The sequence below is a fragment of the Ruditapes philippinarum genome, unplaced genomic scaffold (genome assembly GCF_026571515.1).
Source record: "Ruditapes philippinarum isolate M1 unplaced genomic scaffold, ASM2657151v2 ctg1843_1_1_1_1, whole genome shotgun sequence".
Taxonomy (NCBI): domain Eukaryota; kingdom Metazoa; phylum Mollusca; class Bivalvia; order Venerida; family Veneridae; genus Ruditapes; species Ruditapes philippinarum.
Window position 1 is genome coordinate 310,722 of NW_026865464.1, and position 20,540 is coordinate 331,261.

At 30.5% G+C, this 20,540-nt stretch overlaps 1 protein-coding gene across 1 annotated transcript in view; it reads left to right on the top strand.

Moving 5' to 3' along the window:
* LOC132729131 (neurogenic locus notch homolog protein 1-like) overlaps positions 1–20,540 on the top strand; it is a 48,797-nt gene that overhangs the window by 20,646 nt on the left and 7,611 nt on the right. The window contains exons 12-17 of the mRNA XM_060714872.1: positions 1,523–1,628; positions 2,879–3,004; positions 3,127–3,539; positions 3,885–3,987; positions 15,128–15,250; positions 15,585–15,948. Of these exons, the coding sequence (XP_060570855.1) occupies positions 1,523–1,628; positions 2,879–3,004; positions 3,127–3,539; positions 3,885–3,987; positions 15,128–15,250; positions 15,585–15,948 (1,235 nt within the window). The remainder of the gene's footprint in view (positions 1–1,522; positions 1,629–2,878; positions 3,005–3,126; positions 3,540–3,884; positions 3,988–15,127; positions 15,251–15,584; positions 15,949–20,540) is intronic.

The following is a 20,540-nucleotide window of genomic DNA, read 5'->3' on the forward strand; positions in this document are numbered from 1 at the left end:
TAACTAAAGTTTTGTTAAAAAGATAGTAGATTAGGAAAGACAAGACAAAGACAAACTCAAAACAAAATGCGACGTACTACATTATCGTTTTTTGTTGTTTTTTTTTTGTGAGATTCGCTCGTTTACAGTCACGGCAGGGCACAAAATATTGCATGTTTTTTTTTGGACTACAGTGAAGAAGTGCTTTTGTCATTTTTAGTGAAATTAACAACTATCACGACACTTTTAAATTTATTGATAACTATTCTAAAACATATGTAAGCTTCTTAGATGTCGATCTGGAAAAGAAAGAAAAACGTCAAATTAAAAACTAACTTGTGTCAGTAAAAAAGTAGCTACTGCTACATTGAATTTACCTCATGTCATTCTTTGTCATGTAAGAAAGGTATTCCATTTAACCAGGCTAAACGGTACCGACGAATCATGTCATGAAAAAGAAAACTGTGACAACTGTGACAAACAATGATAAGATAATTTCCGTTCCAGAAATTCCGGAATTATAATATCTATCATATGTGTTTATATTTGTTTCTTACATGTTTAAGTAGTAGTTTATGCAAACTCTGTCGTAACCTTTGTTTATACTTGTCAATAATACTTCTCGGCAACGTTAACAGATATTTTTTCTACTTTGTTAATGTACATTTGTTTTTTTTATATGTATAAGTATCTTGTTGCAGACTTTGTTAGATGTCATAACCTTTGTTTATACTTGTCAACAAAACTTCTCTGCTAACTTACTTCAACTTATTACACCTTTCAACTCACAGTATCGGAATTGTATGAATATAGATTGTGTGTATACAATTTTATGTTGAATAAAATATATATGTTATGTTATATATGTTATGTTATATGATACGGTTCGGATTGGAATATCCGTCACGAGGGGACCCCACCATTTGGCGGTAATGAGGCTTGCCGAACCGCAAGATATGATAGATACTATTATTCCAGAATTTGAATCAGTTAAAAAAGTAGAAATGAGGAAAACCAATAAAACTTATAGAACGGAAATCAATTGATAATGACGAAAATAAAAAGAAAGGAAAAAACAAACACTTTTTAATGATTTGCTCAGGTAAAACCTAAACAAGCTTTAAGAGAATAAAACAACAATATGAAGAAAATCCTCATTTAGCAGAATAGATTAGCATTACGAGCTTATATACCATTTTAAAGTGACATTATGCTATTTTTTCATTGTAAAATTGACTTTAATTGACTTTATATATTTCAATAAACTTGTCGTTATAATGGTGATTGACCAACACATGATATTTAAAAATGTTTAGGGCTAAAAGTTAATCTACCTAAAAATATAAAACGACTGTCCCACTCTTTTTATAAATTGCAAATTACAGATTTATTCCGATGAATAATTACATACATCACACAGGGTCTAGTGAGTTATTTATAGTTCATGTGAAGTAACTGCAATCGCAATTACTCGGCCCTTTCCGTCAGTCTTCGGATGAGGACCTCATAACAAAGCCAAAGAAATATTGTGTTTTCTTGACAGGAAGTATTTGCCACAGCGAATGTCATGCAATGTGGGAATATCACATGCTACAACAAAGCAATGTTCTTCAGACGGAAAAACGTGTCAGTGCAGTCGCGGTTATAAGGTAACGTTGCTTTACCTTATTTATATATAAACTGATTTGAATTAACAAGCTACATTATGTTGAACCCAGTAAGTTTCTGAAACAGCTCAGACCAGGGTTGATTGGGCCTGTTTCAAGGACGATAGTGATACAAATGATACAAAACTACCTCATGCAGAATTCAGAATGTAAATATAAATAAGTGTACTTACGAATTTGAGAACATATTGCAGTGAGCACGGATTTAAAATTGTGCATTCTCTATAGTTGAGAAAAAATACATGACTGAATAAAAAGAAGTTAAAGTAAAATATTTCGAAACAGTAGGCAGGAATGAATAAAAAATAAAAAAAAAAGTTATTTACTGAGATTTTTGTGTATGTGTGTGTTAAGAATTTTAGTAAAACTTTACTTTTTCAGGGTCACAATTGTCAAGACGATTTCAATGAATGCGAACATGGAAGTCCATGTTACCATCGCGGCTTTTGTGAAAATACATTTGGCAGTTGGAAGTACGAATATTTGTCTTTGTTAATATGCTATATATGACTCGGCTATCTTTTCATCTAATATAGGCTTGACAGTTGTATACACGTCCAAATAGAATTCGGTCTTGTAATTAACAATATCTTATAACCACTTATATTTTATTGAACTTTTTTTTTTCTTCTGCTGAACTTAAATAGCAAAGAAATATATTTCGACGCGCATGCATTGATAGCTGTAGTTGTAAGGCATTCACGAGAAATTGCCTTCCAAAACAGTTACAATCTTGGAATATGTATATTCTTTGGCAGCAATGGCATGAATGGGTACAAATAAAAAATAATTGGAAGTCGCAATTTCGAATATATTGAACGTGTTTAGCACCGCACCGGCTTAGGCGTATTAAACATATTGTTATAATGAACCCGAAGTAAATATAACAAAACTTAGAAAAAGTCCAGGGTAACTTTTGAAATAATATTTCTTTATCAGTAACAAATTCAGAAGCATTGACTGATACAAAAGATCAATAATTTATTCTGTTTAGGTTTAAAAGCATGGGAATAAAAAGAAATAATCTATTTGGAAAAAACAGGTATATTATCTTGGGTTGTTACAGGTTATATCATTTCTTTAATTAGCTCGATTTACCTGAAAACTCGGCCTGTTATTCATTACCAATGCTGTTTTTTTCAGTTGGGATAATTAAATCCAATTAATCAGTAAACGTTTGCAAATAAAATAACATAGTCAACGTCGGTAATGTACAAAACTATTCGTTTCAGGTGTTACTGTTTACCAGGCTGGGCGAATGGTCCATTGAACCACTGCGAAATTAAAAATACCATGAATAATAGAAAATGTATCACAGGATGGTTCGGAAATGTATGTGAAAACAATTGTCAGAATGAGTAAGTTAGTATGGTTTATTCGTAGACTGCTGAACAATTTGAATTTTAAATAATTTTCTCTTATTTTCTTTTTCTTCTTTTGTCTTCTTTTTAATGCTTTGACAATTATTTATTTTGTTAAGTTCTTCGTGCGGACAGAATCAAGTATGCAAAAGACACGGCCGTGGGCATATTTGTGTGTGTAAAGATGTGTTTGAAGAAATCAAATGCAATAAGGAAGTCAGGGCTTGCAATGGAAGTCACTGTAGAGGTTTAACTGAATGCCAAAACACCAAGCGTTTATCCATATGCATTTGTCCTGTCGGTCGTCAAGGTCCATCCTGTTCTGATGACGTAAATGAATGCCTTGAAAATCCATGCAAGAATTCTGGAGCATGTTTAAATACAAATGGATCCTACTCTTGTAACTGCACAAAAGGATGGACGGGCAGCAATTGTGAGGAAGATGTTGATGAATGTTCATGTCAGCCATGTGAAGCTTCCTTGGTTTGTCATAACAAACATGGATCGTTTTCTTGCGATGTTCCCAAGAACGGTATATTTATGTATTCAGAACCTCATTAATTCTTACTTAATTTTACTTAAACTAATACCGTTGTATTCTATATTAATATCAATGTGATAATCAACACAAATATAATGATGATAACTCAAACTTAATTGTTTTCAACAAAACATTTTAAAGTTACTATATTGCCGTATATAATCTTGAATTACAAATACGAAATAGTTTGTTTTGTACCTTTAAATGTTGTAATATAATTATGCGATAATTTTGGGTCTGGATATATAGTTTATCTACTTCGTCTAAGCAAATGTTATTTATGTGCAATATAAAAAAATAAAATATTTATTTGTTGCTTCCACTTTACTTTTCCAGTTGATATTAATGGGATAAATACAGGAGAAATAGTTGGGGCAAGCCTGGGTGGACTACTGTTATTACTTCTTATCCTTTTGATTATCACAATGAGAGAAAAATGGTAAATATCTAATTAAAGAAAAACTTGATTGTCAGAAACATGATAATGGTCATCATTTCAATCTAAAGCTTGTAAAAGATATAGAGCGACGGTATGCATTTCAATATGCTTATTCATTTCGGTGCAAAGGAAGACAATCTATTCATAATCGTGATGCGTAACTTTGACCTTTGAATTGAAGTTCCAATGCGAGACACATCAGAATCATCACCATGCCTAACACATTTATGCCAAATTATCAGGATAAACAGAATCGTTCTTTTCCTGATCTAAATGCATTCCTTTAATAAGCTTTTGTTTACGTGTTGCTGTTGTTTCTATTTTATGATCGAGTTCTGACATTCATGTTATTGCTCATATTTTTGATATGAAATGACAGACAATTGCCTGTATAATTTGTGCTTGTTCTAAAATTGCAACAAAGTTTAAGAAAAACTACATTGTTCAAAATGTACTCTACAGTACACACTTGCAGTGTATATTGCTCAAACACTTCCAACATATTAAATATACGAACTTTTCTGAGAAAAGTAAGCAATGACTTTATAAATAATTCATTATCTGTTATGAAAAGTATATAATGTTTCCAACTTTTGCAGCAAACACAAGCTCAAAAAACGCAAAAAAGAAACTGCAGTTCTTCCTGAGAAACACAGAAATGCGACAGGTGCCCCAAGAGCAGTGCGAGAGCGATTCGTGTACCAGCACGACAAGCCTGTCATAGAAAGACAAGTCCGTGACTTATGATATTTCTTTAAACTGAGACAAAGATGTACTTCAATGGATGAAGTCAAGTGTTATATTGATTCCGAAATGAATTGATAATGTTTACTATTATAAATGTTTTACACGAATTCGTCGAACAATCTGAAACATAATACTGTGTATATATCAGACATAATAAAATACAATATACCGGTGGAACTATTTGGTTGATATTTTTATTTCCATTTGTTTAATTTTAAATAAATCTTAAATTAAGGTAGATGTTTGTCTATTAATTTAGATGTTTTAATTGTATTTTTTCCTTTCAAATAATTACTTAATTCATTATATCACAAAGGGATGATACTTGCACAAATGTACAGATTAAGCAATTCAGTACAATGCTTTAAGTATTTTGAAGGATTGCTCGTGCGATTATATCACAATTTAATGAATTAATATTCGTGTATAAAAACGTGCTATCTACTGATATCCCAAACTACATTTTAAAAAAATTGAGAGCTCAACTTTGCTATCAATGTTATTGGTGATTATTAGAGACAGTACTCTTTATAAAATATAATTACTATTTTCTTTTATGGCGATAAATATAAAACTATATGTATTTGTCTTATTGGACAAAATTGGTAGTTAATTATCACTATAGGTCTATTTCTTTTATACTTTGGTGTTCAAAACAAATACCGGAATTGTGACGTGTAAATTGCAAGTATCGGTATAAAAGGAATTCCAAATTAGAAAGACGATCTAACAGCAGTACAGTATATTTGTTGTATTTTCATTTTTTTTCAAATCATCAAGAAACTTTAAGGATGCGTCATGGACATACGTGTTCACCTGTAACAGCAATATTAACTCTTTAGTTACGACACTACATGATATGAATTAATATGTTGAGGTTATTTATTTGTAGTTTTAAAATTACTGCGAGAAAATAATTATATATTTCTTTGTTCTGAACCTGATGGGTACTTCTCCTAATGTCCTTTGTGGCAGATGTGTTTAGTTATTATGTAGGACGGCTTACTTACCCTAACTAATATTTCAATTGTATGTACTAAAAAGTTAATAAAGCTATGTATCTGCTGCAAAAAATAAATATTGTTTCAATTTTAAAAGAATAGTTTCAAAATGACAGCTATACCATTTCTGTCTTCGTGCCGTTTTTGTATTTAATTTAGGGAAGTCAGCATGAAAAATATTAAAGATTACATTGAGCCGAACGTGCTTGTATTCTTTAATTCTCTTAGATACAAGAGGTGATTCAAGACATTTCATAAGTTTTTAAAATATCTAATGAGTACAGCATTAAAGGAAACGCTATCCCAATTTCAACTACATAATATTGTTGCGAATTGGCGCAGTGTGAACGCCTGTTCAGATATGTGGATATATACAATGGCTAAAATGTTATTAATTTTTATACTTTTAGCGGCAAGCGTGTCTCCTTTTTCGTTCACTGTGGTACTTTTGTTAACTAATGCTATATACTTTTACAGTTCGCCAAAGTTTGTCTGCCAATGAAATTGCTCTATTTTGTTTAATTTTTTCCGAAATATTTACCATACAGTACTGTAACTCAACAGTATGTATTAAATTTGTACGTAATTTTTTTTCGCTCGAAAAATTAATTTCTTAAAACTATGCATATAACCTATAACCTACACGCAAAGATAAATACACATTTGTAATGGAGTATTTTACAGTAAATGTTATCATATGTGTCAGTAAAATACATAGAATTTCGTATCATAATGTGAACTCATTCTAATTATCACAATATTTAAACAAACTGTTTATAAATAATGTTTCGTTAAAAATATGGTTGATTTGGAAAGACAAGACGAACTTAAAATGCTACGTACTACAATATGTTTTTTGTGTGTTGTTGTTGTTGTTGTTGTTGTTGTTAGATTCGCTCGTTTGCAGTCACGACAGGGCACAAAATATTATTCATTATAAATCATATGATTTTCATGTTAAAAAGGGTATCCAAGATAGATTCAATAAATTACATGAAGCGAGTGGTAATTTTAGATGATTTTGAAATTAAAAACCATTTCTCACACGAATAAACAAATTTGTTTCGAGTGAAAACATTGTCATCAAATGACTTAATTGAGCTAAGAAATAGAAATTTGATAACTAGCGATACCAATTTAGTTATCATAAACCAGTAAATATATGAGTTTAGTTTATTCTTAACCAAATTATTGAAGCCTAAGCAATTGTTTTGTTTTTTTACCAAAATTGTGTCTATACGTATGGTTTTTGGAGCGTTTACAAAAAAATTACCGGTGAAATTTTTTTGGTAAATGTTGACGATTATGTAACCTAAAATGACATTATGTAGCCAATTTTTTATAATTTAATATCTAGCGTAACCGCAATTCTTGGTGCAGAGGTTGTTCCAGTTGTTGCAGGTTGACTACAGGTGGTTCCCCCCTCAAAAAAGAAACAAACAAAAAAAACAGTTGTGGTCATGTCAAAATTGAAGCAAAATGCCGAGTATGCTTCACTTATTTCCAGGTGTCTATTCAGATAAAGTAATGTAATGCTCTTTTCAAATTGAATTATTTATTGTTTATCAAAACGATATACATCTACTACGTATTCGTCAAAAATGTAAATGTCTAAAACCCCATGATAGTCTTCAACTTAAACAGAGACGTTTTAAAATTTACAAGTAAACTGTCAAGTAAACTGTACTGTAAATATCTTGCAGCAAAAGAGAAAAACAATGAGGACAATTTAAATATCACTTCAAATGATTATGAAATTTAAAGGTAAAAGAAACAACACTACTTTTATTCCGCCTTCTAGTAACGATTCAAATCTTGATTTTAATATTGAAGCCATAAGAAGTAATATTCTTTCAAACAGCACACGCAATAGGTATGTAATAAAACAGAAAAAATTACAAGCCTAGGAAACTCTACAAAAAGACAAAAAATATCATCATATAAAAGCTGATACATGTTCTGTAATTGCTGTTATGAACCGTTTTTACTACTCGTATATTGTAAAATCACAAGCAGCTTGAAAACAAGAAATATCATGAGATACTTGAAAATAATCCAGCTCAACAATTCAAAAAAAGAAATATATGAGGAAATTTATCAAATGAAAGGTATAAATTACTCTATTAACGAATCATTGGTCCCAGATAGTGATAAAATAGTTTCAGCCTTTTTGATTTACCAAAAATCAAGAAACAATTAAACACAATTTAGCTGTTCATTAACTTGGAAAAAAACTCAATACGGCTACGATTTCTATATTACATGTTTTACATTTGGGACCACAGTGAAGAAGTGCTTTTGTTATTTTAGTGAAATTAACAACTATCACGACACTGTTAAATTTAATGATAACTATTCTATAACAAATGTAAGCTTCTTAGATGTCAATCTGGAAAAGATTTGAAACTAGCTTGTGTCCATAAAAAGAAGCTAATGCTACATTGAATTTACCTCATGTCATTCTTTGTCGTGTAGAAATGTATTCCATTTAGCCAGGCTAAACGGTACCGACAAATTAAGTCAATGAAAAAAAACTGTGACAAACTTTGTGATAATTTTCGTTCCAGAAATTCCGGAATTATAATATGTATCATATGTTGTGGTTCGGATCTTAATATCCGTCACGAGGGAACCCGCCCATTGGGCGGTTATGAGGCTTGCCAGACCGCAACAGATATTATTATTCCAAAATTGTAATCATTTAAAAAAATAGAAATGAGGGAAACAAAGACTTATAGAACGGAAATCAATTGATAATAACAGAAATAAAAGAAAAGAGAAACACACTTTAACATGTTTGGCTGAGGTTAACCCCTTAACAAGTGTGGAGGAAAATAAAACAACAATATGAAGAAAATCCTCATTCAGCTGAAAAGATTAGCATTACGACCTTATACACCATTTTAAGACTTTTAAAGATCAAACACAAACAATACAATTATATTAACAACTAAATAAAATCTCAATAAAATATAATTATGAACTTGATGGAAAATACTTTGTCATAATTAAAGGATGCGGTTTTCCCCAAACTAACTCAAAAGCAGCAGGGGAAAACGGTTTAGTTTCTGAAATTTACTATTGATGAAATATCAGAGTTGTTGTTTTTTGTTGTTGTTTTTTTGTCTTTTCCCTTATAAATATTATCCGAAACCATTTTTGGAGAGACTAACAATGCCCATAATAAGGGGTGAAAATGTTAATAAAAACTCAATAAGAGGAGAATTACTTTCATTAACATTTCAAGCAAATCCACTGCAAAATAATACAAAACTGATTAACTCGAAGGTCGGAGGACACGCAAAAAATAACAATACCAAGAAAGTTTAATAATACAAAAATAATACCAAAAAGGCAAATCTACTATCGACTGTATATTTATCTTGAATTCTTAAATAATGAAAGCCGAGAAATTATATTACGCATTTAGATTTTGAAATATTTTATGATAAAAGAGACAGATATTTATCATGGCAACGATTAATACAAGAAAATGTCAGATAAAAATGATCAAAGCCCTTAACGCTGTGTAAGAGATAAAAAATTCAGTTTTTAAAAAACAAATGTTGGTGTGTACAACAAGGAATAAAATAAATCGTTACTATTTAATTATACTCATTGTACTTTCTTAGTTGATACTTTGTGATAAAAAGTCAACAAACTTAGATGGTTTATATGAAGAAACAGGTTGGACATCAATGTTAATAATCATAAGAAAAATCATAATTGCTGATATTTGGATTAAAATAGCTGTTTCTAAAAAAACAAACTTGTTCAAATGGATTATATATAATGTTACTTCAGATGCAAACAACAATACTACTTACACGGCTTAAACTAAGCTTATAAAGTGAAATCTTTACGAAAACAAATGGGGATGTCCTATATTTAGTACAGCTAGTCATCAGAATTAATACATTTAAGCGCATTAAAACAACGTTTAAAACGTTTACAAAATAGACATGGTTCACTAATTTTAAAATTCTGGTCGCAATTTGCATATATGCATGATTTTTTAATCTGAAATATATGAATAACATTAAGTCATTTTCAAAATTTCAACTCTCGTCTCACCACGTTGCAAACTGTCGAAACGTTTTCTCAAAGGGCATTTTTCTTCAGCCAACTATCAGAAATTTTGAAAACCTCATGACCAGCAACTCTATTATAACAATTGAAAATAAACGAAAATTCGTGCACCATGCTTTTCAAAGCAAGTTAAATAAAAATATGTCTTAATTGTTACTATTCCATTAGAGATTATATCGCTCTTTTCTTGTGTACTTTACTATATTTAAATATACAATTGTTAGATTTTCTATTCGTCATTTGGCATCAATTGATCTGATAAACAACCTTGTTTATTGTTTTCACATTTTATTTGTATTAGTCAAGAATTGCTTAGACGACTTCCCTCTCTGAAAATAAATTTGTATTTGTTATGTATTTTTTTATTTTCCACCATTCTGAAACATTGTTTTAATAGCTAAAAGTATGCCGTCAATAAATTTTATGCTATATTATGTTTGGTTAGCTCAAAATAAACGAATGCTTATTCCGCTGCAGGCAACGTAATCACTATTGGTTCAATTACAAGAGCACCGCTAGGCGGAGCATTATATGCCCGAAAGTATATTTTTTTAGTAAGGATGACCTTGACCGTTGACCTTTTGACCACATAATCAATAGGGGTCTTCTACCCAATATGGACAATCATCCTATGAAGTTTGAACATTGTGGGTCGAATGGAACTTAAGTTATGCGCGGAAACATATTTTTCAGTATCAATGTAATAGTGACCTTCACCTTTGACCTTGTGACCCCAAAATCAATAGGGGTCTTCTACCCAATATGGACAATCATCCTATGAAGTTTGAACATTGTGGGTCGAATGGAACTTAAGTTATGCTCTGGAAACTGTTTTCAGTTATAAGGTAATAGTGACATTCACCTTTGACCTTTTGACCCCAAAATTAATAGGGGTCTTCTACTCAATATGGACAATCATCCTATGAAGTTTGAACATTGTGGGCCAATTGGAACTTAAGTTATGCTCCGGAAACTGTTTTCAGTATCAAGGTCATATTGACCTTGACCTTTGACCTTGTGACCCCAAAATTAATAGGGGTCTTCTTCTAAATATGGACAATCATCCTATGAAGTTTGAACATTGTGGGTCGAATGGAACTTAAGTTATGCTCCGGAAACTGTTTTCAGTTTTAAGGTCATAGTGACCTTGACCTTTGATTTTGTGACCCCAAAATCAATAGGGGTCTTCTACCCAATATGGACAATCATCCTATGAAGTTTGAACATTGTGAGCCAAATGGAACTTAAGTTATGCTCCGGAAACCAAATTGCTAACGGACGGACGGACGTACGGACGGACGGACGGACAGACAGACGGACGCCAGGGGGTATAACATAATATGCCCTTTCGGGCAAATAAAAAGTAAAGAGCTACTTGCGGTTTGTTTCACACCTTCTTCGGGATCTTCGATATTTCCCCGACAGTTGCTTGAGGAAATCGCTGTCTAAAACTATAAATTCATTTGCGATTTTACGTCCGGTGACGTGAGTTTGACCTCCTCTCCCCCAACCCATCTCCGCCGGCCCAAACGCTGAAAGCCATAAATTTGTGCTTTTCATTAGGAATCATCCGATAATCCGCTCGTATATTTCATCTAAGAATTAAAATGGCTTATTCATTAAACACCACAACATAAATATAATTTAAAAGATACATATATACGAAACAAAAATATGATAAAAGGACGTCATTGTGCCATTGTTTTCTAAAGAACTTAAAAGAAAGCGTAATTACGTATGCGTACACACTTACCACGATTTGAATTTTGCATTTTCATCTTTATGTTGCAAATTTATAATTTATAAAGCGCGTACTACGTTACTCGTATTAAAACTTGTAAGCTTATCCAGGATCACTCATCGGGAAAATGACCTCGTAAAATAACAAATAACAAAATATCCGCAAATACTAAAATGACGTTATTATGTCCAACAAGCAGGTTTGATAAATCACTATTAGTATGGGATGCAGTTATTATACGGATTATAGAGCGAATTATGCATAAGGAATAAAAAGGAGACATTAACGATTGCGAAGAAATTTTGAAATAACATCGCGGTAGTTCAACATTCTTGCTAATCCCATTGAACAAACGGGATAAGAGTACTGGAGACAAACATTTGACAAGATGACATCTCTGTTAACACTAACTGGACTACGTTCCAGTTTAAAAAGGCCAATGTTTTAAAATTTGTTTATGTTACCTTAAAGCATCCATGTTTTAACCACAGGCATAACTTTAATTAGGCTACATACCTACAAGACTAGTTAACTTTAATAAACGTTTACGCACCATTAGTCTCAAAATTATTCTTAAATTATTACAAGAGTGACATTTCTGAAGATAAAATGCCATTTTTATAGCATTTGAGATGCAAAATTAATTAATCTTGGAATAAGTCATTTAGAAAAGGAAACAAAAACTCGTTTTTATGACAAACAATCCAAGATGAAATATTTACAATATTAATAATTATATTTTCATTACAAGCATTTGATTTTTAACTCTAATGATCGTGTACATTTCTTACTATATGCATATAAAAATAAGTTGCGGGATGTTAATAAATGAAAGTGCTTGTGAATACAAGAAAAAAAGTTTCAATAGATGTTGAAATATTACAACAAATACAAACAAGTGAGAAGGACGTTCTTGGAACACAGTCCCTGAGAATATTCCAGTCATACACAAACATGTATGGTATAAGACTTAGTATATACCCCATTTTAAATTACAAATGTAATAAGTATTCATTTAAACTTTGTAAGGTTCAATTGCACCAGATGAGGCATACGAAACCAAAGAAACACTAAATATGTTGGTTGACCCGACGGAGATTACATTACTTAAACAAAATGACATGTAGATTTGTTTCCCGATTAACTAATTGATAAACCAACCCCAAGACTTTTTGATTTTGGGATATATAGACTTATTATCAAATTTTAATTTAATCTGTTTAAATCTTTAAATAAAGCTTTGATAACTTTTGGATGAAAGCATATCTGTCTGGTCGTTCTGTAGCTTGTTATATTAGATAATTATAAAGGAAAACCTTTTCGACTTTAATCTAAAAAGTACAAACGTTGTATGATGATGGTAAAAGAATGAAGTCTGCCTTCTTTTTCTTACTTTTGCAAAGTGTATTATTTGATAGGGTAAGATTAAATTATGATTCAGTTTTGTTACATCGGTACTGGCATTTTATGGATATGCTACCTGGAAATATTATTAATTAATACAATATTTCAATGTGTAGCTTTTCAAGATGATCTTACTTGTACATTTTAAGGCATAACTATGAATATATAATTTAGACAAGCTTTTCAATATTAGCTTTATTTGACTCCATAATTGCAATAATACTTAATGTTAAACAATAGGTAAATCTGGAAAAGAAGTGATTACTCGGAAGCAATAAAAGCAACCATATTATATGGAAATTTCAGACTCGATTTGATGTGTGTGTTCATGAATAAAATTGAAAAAGTGCAACATCTATCACTTGCTCAAGCTGTATTAAGTCTTCAACAAAACGTGCTGGAATTAATTATCCCGAAGAACCAGAAAATATTACAAAACAAAACATAATTAATCTCTAGTTATTTGTTTATAAAATTGTACTAATATTTAGATTACCTTATTTACATGACCGCTCTTCTAATGCTCTTGAATATAAATATTCTACTTGTAACAAGTAATTTTTCCATTGGTACCTTCAGGTGACTGGGTCGGGTAATTTTCAAACAACGAATGTCACACAATGCGGAGAAATTACATGTTACAATAAAGCACCATGTTCTAGTGACGGACAAAAGTGTCAATGCCAACGAGGTTATACGGTGAGTTTTTTTTCTTCTTTCTTTTTTAAACAAATTAGGCCAACATACAGAATGATATATTTGAACAAAATGTAATTGAAAGTTAAAAGAGCATTTACAAATATTTCTTTCCACTTATATTACCTTTTAAACAAACATGTCCGAAATGTATGCCTTGAATAAGTTGTATATTGCGATTGACACCAGATGCTTCATTATATTTAACAAATTATACCACTAGACATAAATATCATAATAATTATGTTAAGTTTTCGGCATACTCTTAGAACATTCAAGCATTCTACTCTTTCAGGGTGATAGTTGTCAAAATGATTTCGATGAGTGTGTAATGGGAAGTCCTTGCTACCATCGCGGATTTTGTGAAAATACATTCGGTAGTTGGATGTACGGTGATGATAAAAGTGTTTATGTAATACAAAATAGTAAATAAAAAAGGGACATAATTACAAAATTGTTTCTTTATTAATATATTGCCAATTTTCTGACAGATATGTTACATAAAGCTAATTGTAGAAAGTGTCACTAAGAATGATTTTACGTACGTTGTTATATTTTGTTAGTGCAACTTTGAAAACGAGCAAAGGCATAATTAAAGACTACACTGAGGGTTTTTGACAAGACGTGACTGAATTAATGTTCCATTTGATGTAGGACAAGATCAATAACTTGTGTGCAAAACTTCAAACCAATCGCTTCCTCTGTCTTTTCCGGAATAATTATTCAAATTGTGAAAATTACACGAATTAAAAAACAACAACATTTCAACGCTTTTTACTTCAATCGGGTGAAGAATAGCATATAAATACTATTTTCAATTTATTAAATGTAAATTTCTTAATTATTTTTTGCAAACTTTCTGTACATAATGCCCCAATAAGAAATTCATTATTTATTTTTTTTTTGCGGTTTGGACCTTTCTTTAAGAATCATTTATAGAACTGACGACGCATCATATTTTGGACACATTTTTTGCGTCTTTGTAACTTAAAGAAGTATGTCTGCAAAATTAAATCTTTAATATTCTGAGAAAAAAATGTATCGGATTTAGTAACCACCGTTTCAGTAAAGTATTTTTGTTTTTTGTGACCAAAGTCATAAAGACCAAATCACGGCCCTTTTTAAAATTAAACAGATCAACAATAAGTTCGAACTGTTTCCATGTAATTTTCTGTTTTGTTTGCCATAAAAGTAATATACTTGGAAAAAAGTTTAATAAAAGTAAAGGGCGTGTGAAAAGAAAATGTTAATTTCACATCTGCTTAAATTCTCACTTAGATATAAATTTAAAGTTAGATTTTATTACGAAATTTATGTGGGCAATATACACATTCTGTAGTTACAATTATAAGATTATAAATAGACTACATTTAAGGATATGCTAATTTCTGGAAACGTCATAATTTACTATTTGTTATTCATGGATAAAATAGTGATCATGTACATGAGATATTTGTTTCAGGTGTTATTGTTTACAAGGCTGGGAAAATGGCCCATTGAAACATTGTGAGGAGAAAACCAGCAGTGATAGAAAATGTATCACAGGATGGTTCGGCGACTTATGTGAAAACAATTGTCATAATGAGTAGGTTATACTTTTGCCTTGTTTTTCTATTCTTGCTTTTTTTGTCTGCTGTTTTTTTTTCGCTGGTTTGCTTGTTGTTTTTGTGTTGTTGTTTTTTATATATGTAGTAAGTTTGAGTTTCAGTTGATCATTTTTAGACTACTCAACGTTTTTAATTTCAAATATATTTTTTAAACTTTTTTTGGATTTTTTCCCATGCTGTTTTGTTTGTTTGCATGCTTTTTCTTCTTTTGTTGCTGTCGTTCTTTTGTTGTTGTTTTTTATATTTTCATTTTAACGCCGTCCTTTGAAAGGTGGTAAGAGGTATTATGATGTTATTCACTTTTTTATTAAGTTCTTCGTGCGGACAGAATCAAGTATGTAAGAAATATGGACGTGGGAATATTTGTGTGTGTAAAGATGGGTTTGAAGAAATCAAATGCAACAAGGAAGTCACCAATTGCAATGGAAGTCACTGTAGAGGTTTAACTGAATGCCAAAACACCAAGCGTTTATCCATATGTATTTGTCCTGTCGGTCGTCGAGGTCCATCCTGTTCTGATGACGTAAATGAATGCCTTGAAAATCCATGCAAGAATTCTGGAGCATGTATAAATACAAATGGATCCCACTCTTGTAACTGCACAAAAGAATGGACGGGCAACAATTGTGAGGAAGATGTTGATGAATGTTCAAGTCAGCCATGTGAAGCTTCCTTGGTTTGTCATAATAAACATGGATCGTTTTCTTGCGATGTTCCCAAGAAGGGTATATTTATATATTTAGCACTTAATTTTGACTTCATTTTACTTAAATCTATACCATTGTTTTGTATATTAACATAGTAACAAGAAAAAAAATATGATGATTATAAGTCTTAATTGTTTTAAACAAAACATTTTAAAGTGACTATTATCCGGTACATAATCTTGAATTATAAATACGAAATAGTTTAATTTATACCTTTAACTGTTACGGTATAACAGAATTATGCGATAATTTGGAATCTTTATGTAAAGTTTACCTAAGTCGACTAAGCAACATGCAATTTATTTGTAATATAAGAAAATAGGTATTTGTTGTTTTCCCCTTACTTTTTCAGTTGATGTTACTGGCATAGGTACAGGGATAATAGTTGTGGCAAGCCTGGGTGGACTACTGTTCTTACTACTTCTTATCATTTTAATTATCACATTGAGGGAAAAATGGTAAATATTTTATCTAATTAAAGAAAAGCTTGATTGTCAGAGTCATGAAATAGTTCATTATTTTAATCTTACGCCTGTAAATGTAGGAAGGCGATATGTATTTCATTTGCATATTTCTTTTCAAAGTCAGTCCATGAATAACAAAGCTAGCACAAAAGAGGAGCATACCAAAATAGTGAAGTGTAGCCTTCACTCCTGCGCGCGACACTTCATTATTTCCATCACGTCCAACTAATTTTGTTTTAATTAATGTAGGAATTCTTATAACAAAATTATTCTTTTCGTTTCTTGCATTTTTTTCTTATATTAAATTTTGTTGCTGTTTTAATGTTTTCTTTATTATCGAATTCTGACATTTATATTATTGCATTAAAATGCATAGATCCCTGGCCTGTCTTATTCTAATTATCATATTAGTGGATACAATAAGAATTGCAACACAATTTAGATTTTCACAAAAGGGTACATATCAATGTTACCAATAGGAATTGGCAAGACGAAATGTCAATTGGGTCTGTATAATTCTAGCCTGCACTTCAAATACAACGTTTATAAAACTACATTGTTTGGAAATGTATTCTTTGGTGCCGTCTTCTTATACATAATGTCCTTACAACCTATTTAATATATGAAATGTATGGCTAATTTTAAACAAACAATGTAATTATAGATAAATCATTCTCTAATAGGAAATCTGTATAACGTTTACCAACTTTTGCAGTAAAGAAAGGCGCAAAAAACGTAAAAAAGGAGCCGCCGTGCTGCCAGAGAAACACGGAAATGAGACAGGAAAGTTTGGTGCCCCACGAGTAGTGCGAGAGGGCTTCGTGTACCAACAGGACAAACCTGTCGTCAAAAGACAAGTCCTTGACTTTTGATGTCCTATTCAATGTGACAACTGAGATAAAGATTTTGTTAATGGAAAAAGTCAAATGCTATTTTGATTTCAAACTGAACCGTGTGGAACATTTTAAACCTTTGACAAAAATACTTCGAACAATCGGCATTTGATAATAGTAACAAAATACTGTGTATTTCTAAGACATAATAAAATACAATATACCGGTGCAACTATATGGTTTATTGTTGTTTTATATCCGTTTGTTTAATTACGAATAAAGAAACAAGTGTTTTATTATCTGTAAATTTAGTTATGTTTATTATATTCTTTCCTGTCAGTTTATTACAAAATTACTGATGTTAGAAAGGATCAAAATGTTACATCTATCTTTAAAAAAGACACAAGCAGATCAGTAACATGCTTTTTTTTATTTTGAAGAATTGCATTTGTGATTATATCAAATGAATTAATATTCATATATTAATAAAACGTAAAGGTTAATGAATAGACATACATAGTATTGAAATGTCATATAAAAGTCAGACTTGCTTATCTGCTTATATTCAAAACAACATTCTGGTTATTCTGAAAGCATGACTTTTGGATCAATGTTATTGGTCCTGTTTAAAGACAAGTACTCTTTACTATTTTCTTTTATGTTGATAAAAATAACTAATTTCATTTGCCTTACAGTTTTGATAGTTAAAACACAATAGGTCTTTTCATTTTGTCTGTTGCTGTTCAAAACAAATATTGGCATTGTGTCGTTATTACTGAAGTCAAGGTATAAACTATTTTCATATAAGAAAGACGATCTGACAGCTGGATCATGTGTGTTTACCGAAATACGAGTATCATTACGTTAGCAACAATATTTACCTGCTGAATAAGTGTATGTGCCCAGATTTGAACATAATTTAAAGTTTATGGGATTTTAAAATTTCAAAATCCCAAATCGATCTACCAATAGTATAGAATAGATAAAAATGAAATCCCTAAAAACGCACAATACTGCAATATTGAAAATGTTGCAAGCTCAATTTGATTAAGCCTGTTTATGGAAAGTTCTGGAAAGTGCAAGCTATCGTTCACGCATCCTAGCAACGGCTAAAGCAGAATTAAAAATTTTAACATGACAATGGTAAAATTTTGACTTTGGAAACATCCGCAGATGTGTTCATCATGGAACATTCAATGTGATACGTTCTTGCCCTTTCGCAGAAAGCAGCGTATGGCCTTAAAGATTGTTAAAACTAAATAAAGTGGAACTTTGAAAGCTTTGCGTGATCTAAGAAGAGGATGACATTAAATTGAATTTGATTTTTTATTAGTTTAGGTAATTTTAAGAACAAATAACTAAAATTTAAGTCTGAAAACTCTTATTTCTTTATTCTATATTTGTCATAATACAAAATTGCATGAAATTCAATAAAATATTTTTTCAGCTTAAGTAAAGATTAACGGTGGTCGAGGCTACGTAAAGGAAAAGGAAAACTGCTGTATATTAGTTCATGGAAGTGTGCACTATAACTGTAATGGAAGTTATGGCACTAATCTGTGATTTAATCGGACTTATACAAGTTTAACTTAAGTTAGAATAGTGCGCGGTTATACTTTGGAATTTCACTTTTTTCTTTCCCTTTAATTTTTGCATTCAGTTTAAATATGTTTATTTAACCTTGCTTGTGAAAGTAGTTCTTTGTCTGTTTTTTTTTCTTGAACTTACAGGCACTGGTGACATATCAGGAAACATGGTCTTTGTCGTGATCGTAGTAGGGCTTAAGGGCTTCATCCCATGTATTTCAGAATTAAACCTTGGCATTTGATCGCTTTTGCAACCCATGAAGACTTTCTAAATATTTCACTTACAAAAATATATGTTTTCAGATGATTATTACAGAATGCCATGTCAGTATTATAAATCTGAAGAAAAGAAGGGTACGAATGGAAAGCTTTGATAGCTATGGTCACAATAGTTTTTATTCATAATTTTTATTACTTTTTTCTTCAAAAAATTAATTTACCTTTCACTTTTAAATTGTCAAATTAGAAAAATAAGTATTTTAATGTAATGTCATAAAATATCAGTAAATGTTACATTATTATGTTTGTACAAAAAGATAACAAAGTAAATTGACCTATGAAGATTAGATCATTTGAACAAAATGACATATGGATTTGAACCTGATTAACTAATTGATAAATTGTCTACGGAACTTTTGATTTTAGATATAAGGGTTTAAATCCAAATCCTTATTTAATCCTCTTAACTCCGAATAGAACTTTAATTTCTCATACAGACTGTACTATTTGATTGACAGGTTTGATGTCTGTCTGAAACAAAAAGATATAGAAAATGTTCACAAGGCCAAAAGTCTCATAAGATGACTGTTAGAAAGGACATAGAAAAATAATGTTATTATATCATGCAGTTTTATTTCTTTTTCATACTTATTTATTTTTACATTTCAATAAAGAATCAAATGTAAGTATATGATTTATTTATTGTAAGTAAAATATTGTGTTAGTTAAATTTTAATATGTATTATATATATCCTCTATTTTGACTATCTAAATGCTTATTTTATATAGATTAACATTGTATTTCTTTTTAACCATAACAGAAAGGTAAATTACAAATAAATAAATATTGTTTTGTGAGAAAAAAAAAAGATAAGAGATATATTAAATTCCCTTATTTCAACATTAAATATACATATACATCGCTATTGGCATATTGTAAAACATTAACAAAACTATTAACAAATATGTATGAATGGCAAACAAAGCTATGTCAACCCACATATAGTTAATATATGTTTAGAATAGCACGCAAAAAGATTCGTTATGACTCTTTTTTCCATTGTGGTCATTAGGATATTGCATTATATAACATAGAAAGATTATAAGTTATGAATACAAATGTATCACAATAAAATACAAAACAGTAATGAATAAGTGATAAATAAAAAGTAAGAAAAACAAAATAAGAATTATAGACAATAAAAGAACGCAGATATTGGTGAATGTATAAAAGTATAAAAAGTTTCTATATTATTAGCACAATAAAATCAATATCATTATCACAATTTAAGAACTTGATAATAGTTCATTAGGCTATTGTTCATTACAATTAAAACTTGTGTAGTGTGTCTACTGTTTATCTACTTAATTCAAATATATCATTCACTGTGTGGTGTTTGTTTGTTTTTTTTTATTTTTCCTCACAAAATGTCAGTATTTTTTGTGAAGCATTAGGATA